The sequence below is a fragment of the Ascidiella aspersa genome, chromosome 4 (genome assembly GCF_963924565.1).
Source record: "Ascidiella aspersa chromosome 4, kaAscAspe10.2, whole genome shotgun sequence".
NCBI lineage: Eukaryota > Metazoa > Chordata > Ascidiacea > Phlebobranchia > Ascidiidae > Ascidiella > Ascidiella aspersa.
In genome coordinates, this window is record NC_139450.1 from 32286727 (window position 1) to 32295520 (window position 8794).

Consider the following 8794-nt stretch of genomic DNA (forward strand, 5'->3'; position numbering starts at 1 on the left):
TGCATGTGTAACTCAGTTGGTGGAGCGACAGCCACAGTATGACTTTTTTTATGCCGATATTTGATATTTCATGCAAAGCTTTTAATAGAAATTTCAAAGCAAAAGACTAACTAGCTTCTGGCGTCACATGTCTGAATGAAAAAGTTAAGCTAAAAAAATTTGCAAAACATTTAATATAAATTTTAAGTAAAAAGATTATTCGCTAATGGCTCCACACTTTCAAATAAAGTTATCTTGGTCATAAGTTCGAACCTCTTCACAAGCTAGTTGTTTTTCCAGCTTTGCCTTGCTTGCATCATAATCCTGATCAGGCTGGCCAATTTCTGTAAGCTTTTCTGAAGGCATCTTGTGCATTATTAATAGCTAATTATTTTATTTCTTATTATGCTGACAAACATCACTACATTCAGGTTTAAGTTTGGAAAATTGGATGAATTTGAATCCACCTTCTTGCTAAAGGATCGACAAAATCACCCTGGAACTTTTTTGGTTCGAGACAGCAAATCAATACCTGGTATAAGATAACAGTGTTGTTATTACCAATATTGCAACCTGAATGCTTTATTTTGAACATACAGTACATTTATATATTTATTTTCCATTAAGTCAACATTTTATCAACAATTGTTTTATTAGGATAATATTTCTCTGTTATGAACTCTCAAAAAAGACTATTATAAAATGTTGTTTATTTGGTTGTAATTCAAAACTTTCAAACAAAACCAGTACGATAGAGCTCCACCTTGAAATCAAGTCTGACATTGTAAAAATTCATCCAGAACTGTCTAAAGGCAGTATAACTAAAATATAGTAAACCTTTACCAATAATCATCTATACTTACTTATAATTACTCACCACCACAAACAAAAGGTTCAAATGTTCACATTCTGCCTTGCGCAGTTATAACTCGGGCCCTACTTCCGAGTTCCGTGGCGGCACCTGTTCCTAGTGGAGATAGTCTCAGACCACTACTGCCTTGCTCAGAAATTTTCTGGCCTCTTTCTAGGCCAGTGGTTCTCAACCAGTGGGCCATAAGAACATTTGAGATGGGCAACAGGCTAATTTAAAAAAGCTAGATTTAGTTTCCTTTGTGTCATTATATTTAATTTTACAGGAATAATGGCTTGGGGAGGAATGAAAAAGGAATGTAAATTTATTGTTAAGTATCTCACTAATGCACGGTTGAATAAATAATCTGTTTTGAAAAATATTCTGCTATGTTTTGTTCTAAACCTATTTTACAGTTATTTTTTTTCATAAAGCTTTTGGGCCACAAGATTTTTTTGCAACGTAAATAAGCCACAAAAGAAAAAAGGTTGAGAACCACTGCTCTAGGTCAAGAGGAAGGTCACGACCTTTACCTTCTTTCTTTACTTTTACTTACTTTCCCATAGTTAATTATCACCATTGGTTGACAAAAATATCATTCTTTTTACGTTAGGTGATTTGACATAAAATCACTCACGGCTCTTTAACATCCCTTGTGCATTTAAATTCACATATTTTCTTTTTAGGCTCGTTTACTTTGTCAGTTTTGGATAGGAAAAGAGAAGTCATACATTTTCAAATTAAATCTGAAGGTAGTTTATACTTTGTATATCAAAATCCGAAATTTCAATCCTTAGAAGATTTGGTTGCATATTATAAAGGTAAAGTAAGGATTTAACAAAAAATGTTGCCAATTTAATTTAATTTAGTTCAAAACTGATAGTTTCCGTATATTTACTTCTGTTAAATTTGTTCTTACAAGTGTAGATCTTCAAGTATTGGATCTAGTAATGTACATCTAAAGCATAAAAAAACATCTAAAACATCAAGAAAGAATTTTAAAAGTTTTTTTTTTGGTAGGGCACACACTTTATTAAAATCCACATCATATCATATTTGTAAATGAAATCCAGTCTAACTCTAATGCAAACTAATTAATGCGTCTTTGCAATTGCTTAATGGTATGGTAATATTTAGGAAATGCATCAAATCCCCCAGAGAAATATACATTATATTATATGAAAAACAAACCAACCAACCTTATTTTTTAACATCTAGGATGAATAATATTCCGTCATTTAGAATTCTAGGATGAATAAATATTTTTTTTTATCAGAAATTATTTTCTACACAGGAAGCCCCCTTCATTCTGATGTGGCCAAATTGACGGTTGCTTGCCCTAAAAAGCCAGCACCCAAGAAAAGGGTTTTGTCTGCTTCATTGATGTCACTTTGCACTCCCAAATCCAAGTTAACTTTTTTGTCGGGCAAGCTTGATATTGGAAAAGATGGAGAATATCGACAAGGCAAGTTGCTCCGGTTGTATTAGCTTAAAAATACAAAGTTGAATTATGTTATATGTATGATATATTACACATCCAAAGCCCATACAGAAGTAGGTAGCATTTATCGGACGCATTTTTACTCTTAAGATAATGGTTGGAGGTTGTAGTAAGACGTAAAATGAATACCAAAGGCCATACAGAAGTAGGTAGCATTTTGTGAACGTTTTAAATAAATCGTAGGATAATGGCTGGAGGTTGTAGTTGGACGCAGAATGCATAATAAAAGCCCATATATAAGTGGTTAGCATTTTATAAACGTTTCTAGTAAATCTTAAGGTAATGGCTGAAGATTGTAGTTAGACGTAGAATGAAAATGAAGACCCATACAGAAGTAGGAAACACTAGAATTTTGTGAACGTTGCCAATACTTTTTTATTCATTTATAACATCGCAAAGAAAGCACTGGTACACGTGTTTAAAAAAATATTCTAAACATTTAAAATATGCTACCTACTTCTGTATGGGCCTTGATATTCATATTACGTCTAACTACAACTTCCAGCCACTATGCTCCGAAATATATATGTCTGTTATTAAACTGACAAAAACTTAATTGACAAGGGTTACTATTTTTAACTTTCCTCGCTATAGTAGATTGTTATCTCTTGTGTTGAATAAATGGACCAAATTGCCTAAGAGCTTGGCAACCAACTTATAATACACTTAATATTTTAGGCTACTATTCAGGAAAGCTGGTTGCCATAAAAGTTCTTAAAAATCCGGCGAAGATTAAGAGAAATGAATTTTTCGACAAGGCGGAAAGAATGGCGACTCTTAAACACGAGAACATTGTCCGTCTAATTGCAGTGGCAAGTTACTAGTTTAAATATTTTTCTAAGTAAAATTTGTAATTAAAAAAACTCCAAATACAGGACTAAAATGCACCAATTGTATAGACAAATGGTTTCTCCAAATTTTAAGGAAAAATTTTGTGAAATTTTTTGCTTTGTAAATTATGTTAACCAGGGCATGCTTTTTCATGCAGTTTTAATGACATTGAAGCATATGAAATAGATAAGTGTAGTGAGTGTGAGTGCTGCTTGTATGATAGAGCAATCACAATGTTACTGCTTACGTTTTTCTTTTTTTTAAAATTGATTAGGTTCTTTGTTTTTAATAAAAACTAGTTTCCCAGTTCAAACAGTTTGAGAACCACTGGTATTGGTATAAAATATTAAAAAAAAACTTTATTTGGTGTGACAAATCAAGTTTACCCTAGCTACGTTTAACTGCTATATTTTGGACTTAAAAAGCTGGTACGTCAAATTAGATTAGTGATGAACAGGGTTATCAAATTAGATTAGTGATGAACAGGGCCTGTGGAGTCGGTTAAAAACAACCACACTCCGACTCGGCCCACAAAATAATCATACCCTAAAAAATCAACCGAGTCCCGAGTCTGACTACGGCAAAGTTTTCCGATTTTGTCCAGTCGGACTCAAGACTCTACAGCCTTTATTTCACCCATTTACGTAACTGAATAAGCTGTATTTTCAGCATTCCCCTCATATAGGGGTGTTATTATAATTCATTCACCCACAATACGTGGTTGGTAATTCTACCAGAGGCAATCCACCTTCGCAATTTACATTTTTTCGTCTTATTAGTTTCGAAATTTGGTACTGCGCTTGCGCACGTCGGACTCGAGTAATCTTACGAAGTCTTACTCGAGTTCTGAGTCCCGAGTCTGACTTAAGGAAAATAAATCGACTCGGTCAAGTCTCGAATCCCGAGTCTGACTCCGACTCGACAGCCCTGCTGGTAGGTCACTGATATTTTGCTTCCTTCAGGTTGAAGACGGCCTCTCTCTGGTAATGGAGCATTCGTGCAAAGAAAATCTCTTGAAATACATGACTGAACAATTCCAGACTTTTGACTTGAGAAAGCAGGTCTCTGTCGCTTTGCAGGTTCGTGTAATACAAAGATCTTGTTACTAGGAAAGCCCAATTAATAAGCTAGCTGCAGCCCAATTAAAATGTATTATGTAACAAAAAAATAAACAAAATTTTAGTTGCGCTCTGTAAAAATAATTAATTGTGTATAAATAGGAATAATGTGAGTCTTCATAAGATTTGTTTTCATCATCACCATATACAGGAAAATAATTTTACTTTAATTTTGAGAATTGCTTTTTAAATTCCTTTTTTCATGTTCCATATTTCTTATTTTCTTTTTTTAATTTATTTGCCTTTTCAAAGTTTTATCGACAACCAAATTCCGCAAATATTTTTGGAAATTTACAAGCTTAAGCCAGTTTAAAAAAATAAAATCTTGTAAGAGCATTGATTCTAATGTGTTTTTCCATTGCGGTCAGAAGCGGTGTTTCCACTTTTTTTTCGGTGTTGTTTTCTGGGCAGGTCGCCGAAGGAATGTCGTACTTGCAAGATAACGGAATAATTCACATGGGCGTCCAAGCCTTCAACATCTGGGTGGGAGATGGTTTGTTCTGTAAGATTGCAAACTTCGGTAAATCTCTGGCATTATCAAAAATATTCGCAACAAACTAGCCCTCGGTGAGATTCGAACTCACGACCTCGGCCATCCTTGGACCGTCGTTCTACCAACTAAGCTACTCAGGCTCAAAAAGCAGCGAGTCGAGAAGCATCATTGCCCGCTGCATCCTGTTTCTAAAACTAGGCTATGGTGAGGTTCGAACTCACGAACTCGGTCATACCGAAACAGTCGCTGTACCAACTGAGTTACACAGGCTCAGAGAGGAAGCAAGTCGAAAAACAACCATAGCATCATTGGCTACTGCACCTTGTCTTGTTTGTATAACTAGCCTGCAGTGGGTTTGAACTCACGACCTCGGTCATACCGAAACAGTCGCTGTACCAACTGAGTTACACAGGCTTAGAGAGGAGCGAGTCTAGAAACAACCATAGCATCGTTGCCTGCTGCATCCTGTTCGTCAAACTAGCTTGTGGTGAGATTCGAACCAACGACCTCCGGTCATAACGAGATTGTCTTTCTACCAACTGAGCTACACAGGCTCAGAGGGAAGCAAGTCGAGAAACAACCATAGCATCATTGCCTGATGCATCCTGGTCAAAAAACTCGCTTGCAGTGAGGTTCGAACTCACGACATTATTAAACAAATACGGTCATTTACTAAGAATTTTTAACTCCTTGCACTGCAAATATAGTTGACCCGGCGCCGGTCCGCTGGTGCGCCCCTGAGGTCCTGGCCCACGGCGCCGTCTCCCTCAAGTCTGACGTCTGGAGCTACGGGGTCTTGCTCTACGAGATCGCCACTAGGGGCCGCACCCCGTACGCAGGCAAGTTTACTTCATATATTCTTAATTATCTTTAATCACTTGTGGGTATGTTTTTTGCTGTTTAATTTTTTTCGCGCGATATATATTGGATTGTTGGGTTACAAAACATATATCGTTTCAATTTTCATGTTTTTCTAATTAGTTTGGAAAAATATATAGTTTTATTAGTTTGAATTGAAAAGAATTGGTGAATCAGGTACAGTATTGATAAAACGAAAAGTTATTTTTGTTCACGACTATTGTCATTATTGGCCGGATTTACGTTCATTAAAAGAATAGTTCAGAATACCTTAAGTTAGCCTACACTCAGTATTTCCAACTTTAGACCTCTGGAATATATTCCTTTATATAGAGTAATAATAACACCTTTGGCAGCCATAGAGCACAATGGTTGGGTTTTTTGTTAGACAGAGTAAGAATATCAAAGTCAAATATTGATGTATGTAACATTTTGTGAACGTTTCGAATATCTCTTTTTCGAATATATTCTTTTTCAATATTTTTGATTCAGCGTATATACATGGAATCACTGCCTTCGCACTATGTTGAAAAAAAATAGAAGATATTCGAAACGTTTGAAAATGCTACTTTTATATGGTCTTCGATATTCTGACTAGATTTGGCAGCTTTGTTTCGCAGCTTACTGCCCAAACCTATATTTGGATCAAGTCACTTGTATTATCGCTTTTTCCCAAACACAAGGGTCATGCGTATCAACCATTATTATTATCGTAGGATGACATAAATCAGACCTAAATAAGCCGAATAGCGAGATAAATTATGCAAAAAAAACAAAAAACATCACGAGCAAAGAATAACGGTGAAGATATGAAAATTCGGAGGCCCAGTTTTCTTAATAAATTAATCAATTAATGTCAGTTTGGGTAGACTATGCACCGATTTGTAATGCAGCTTGATAATAAATTGCAAAGCCTAAAAGGTCGAGTAGATCGGCATCATCTTGATTAAGACCTTTCGATACAAGCTTGTATCATCTTCAGTTAATGTGAAGACATTGGCTTTGCAATTTAATATCAAGCTATGTCAATTTCTTATTATAAACTAAAAACTAATTTACAAGATTAATGATTACTTTAGTGTTGTTGTTGAGTTAATTCGTGCGAAGCTCATACACCTAAACTTGCAAACAAATGTATTTATAGACAAGACCGATGACCAAGTAAAGAAGTACGTGATAGATGGGGGTAGGTTGTCGATTCCTGAAGGCTGCAACGATCATTTGATTACCCTAATGGAAAGCTGCTGGGGAGTTGTGGCGGACGACAGACCAAATTTCACAGATCTCAAGGTGAAAATATGCTTAAATCCTTAAGATTAATAACTTTGTTTGTTTAATGTTTGCCACCGTTTAGTACAGTGGTTCCCAAACTTTTTTTTATTCCGCGGCCTAGTTTTTCTCATAAAACAGTTTGTGGCCCATGTTGCGTTACCTTTTTGTAATCCCAATTTACGGCTACATAGTGAGACATTTTCCCAATAAATAAATTGATTCTAAGAACATCCAAATAATTTTTTTTAGTTCCGGCTCATTTTAAGATTGGAATTAAATATCTTAATGACAACAAACTGAATTTAAAGTAAACTGCCGTACTAACTGCTTAGCGAAAAAAAAGGTGCGTGGTGCTAATTTAGGTTTCCCACAGAGCTTTTGAATCTTTAAAGGTCTTTGAATGTCTTTAAATTAATTTGCACGTTAAAAAGTCGAAAACCCCTGTTATGTCTAAAAATAGTGCTGTTAAAATAACATTTTTTAACTTTTTTTGATTATACTTACCATGGCTTTATACTGTTTTGTTTACGGATAATATTAAAAAAAAAACGCCAAGCGATCAAACTTTTGAGCATAATGGTCTGAGGTTGTAGTAAGACGTAAGAAGAATTTTAAAGCCGATACAGAAGTAATGAAAGACACACACACATATGTGTTTAATAACAACTGTGATCTAGACCGGGCCGGAGGTCGTGAGGTCGAACCTCACTGCAGGCCAGTTGTTTTTCTGGCTTGCTCTGCTTGCATCATAGATCGACAGATTCAGTGAGTCTGCGATGGCTTTCGGTGTACAAACAGAAGTAGGTGTCATTTTGAACGTTTCAAAGTCTGTGTTGAAAATGAATAAAGTTATTCGAAACGTTCAAAATGATACCTACTTCTGAATGGGCTTAATTTAACTCAAGGGTTCTTAAACTGGGGCCCATGGACCCCTTGCTGGTCGTGAGCTAATTTTAGGGGGTCCATGAGGTCCTAATTTAAAAATTAGCTTTTTTTAAGTAATAAATTTTTCAAAAAAGACAGTTTAATTAAAAATAAAACGGTTTTGCACCGAATGCATTTAGACTCCATTTAATTTTAGTTTTTTACCGAAGTCAGCAGATTTATAACTTCTATTTGCATTGTGACATTAATTTGTGACGTCATTTTTGAAAAATTCCTGTTGAATTTTTGGGTCCGTGGTAAAAAAAGGTTTAAGAAACCCTGATTTAGGTGTTTAAAAAACCTACCAATTTTGTCTTTAACTTTCATTTTCTTTCATTAAATTTTGTGCCAACCGTGTAATTGTTTTGATATTTCCAGGAATATATCTGCAGAAACCTCCAAGGCGACGTTCTTAATTTGTAAATGCAGCAGATTTTCTTGTTGGTTGCTTTTAAATGGTTAGGCCGAATCACCGACGTGTTTTGAATCAGTGCAATACAGCGTGGCTTGTTACCTGTGTTCTTCTAAAATGATGGATTATTTATTTTAGAAATCACGAAATAATCGACCAATCATATTTAAATAAAAATGGCTATTTGCCCCAATCGCTTGGCTACACATACACCCATTAGTGGTTATACATTGATTTAGATTAGGTTTGAATAATTTGTACGATTTATTCCCTATCCAGGGATGTCCAACATTTTATTATAGTGGGCCGCATTGACACTTGAAATAATTTGATGGGCCGCAGAACCTATTACGTTTTAAGATTAAATATTGGCCTTTAAAGTTATAGCGGGCCTTTAGAGTATATTTATTTACCCATACTATACTATTAGTGCGCCCCTGAAAGCTGACTGGTATATTTTAATAAGCTAATATTGAACATTTAAAATACTACTAGGGAGTGAAAATGACGAGCGGGCTGCAGGTTGGACATCCCTGCTCTAATCCTTTTAAATTTC

General features: G+C 35.3%; 1 protein-coding gene across 1 annotated transcript; it reads left to right on the forward strand.

The window, feature by feature from the left end:
• Positions 1–384: 384 nt before the first annotated feature.
• LOC146157536 (proto-oncogene tyrosine-protein kinase Src-like) lies at positions 385–5646 on the forward strand. The gene is made up of 7 exons (XM_083388243.1): positions 385–514; positions 1516–1650; positions 2124–2294; positions 3009–3142; positions 4124–4240; positions 4691–4799; positions 5480–5646. The coding sequence occupies exons 1-7, from the start codon at positions 385–387 to the stop codon at positions 5644–5646; spliced, it is 963 nt and encodes a 320-aa protein (XP_083244369.1).
• The last annotated feature ends 3148 nt before the right edge of the window (positions 5647–8794 follow it).

What these genes read in the sequence shown, in the direction of transcription:
- LOC146157536 (XM_083388243.1), top strand. Translation starts at nt 385, where the DNA reads ATGCTGACAAACATCACTACATTCAGGTTTAAGTTTGGAAAATTGGAT. An exon ending in TTTGGTTGCATATTATAAAG is followed by an intron (nt 1,651 to 2,123) that starts GTAAAGTAAGGA and finishes TTTTCTACACAG; the next exon opens with GAAGCCCCCTTCATTCTGAT. An exon ending in AGATGGAGAATATCGACAAG is followed by an intron (nt 2,295 to 3,008) that starts GCAAGTTGCTCC and finishes TTAATATTTTAG; the next exon opens with GCTACTATTCAGGAAAGCTG.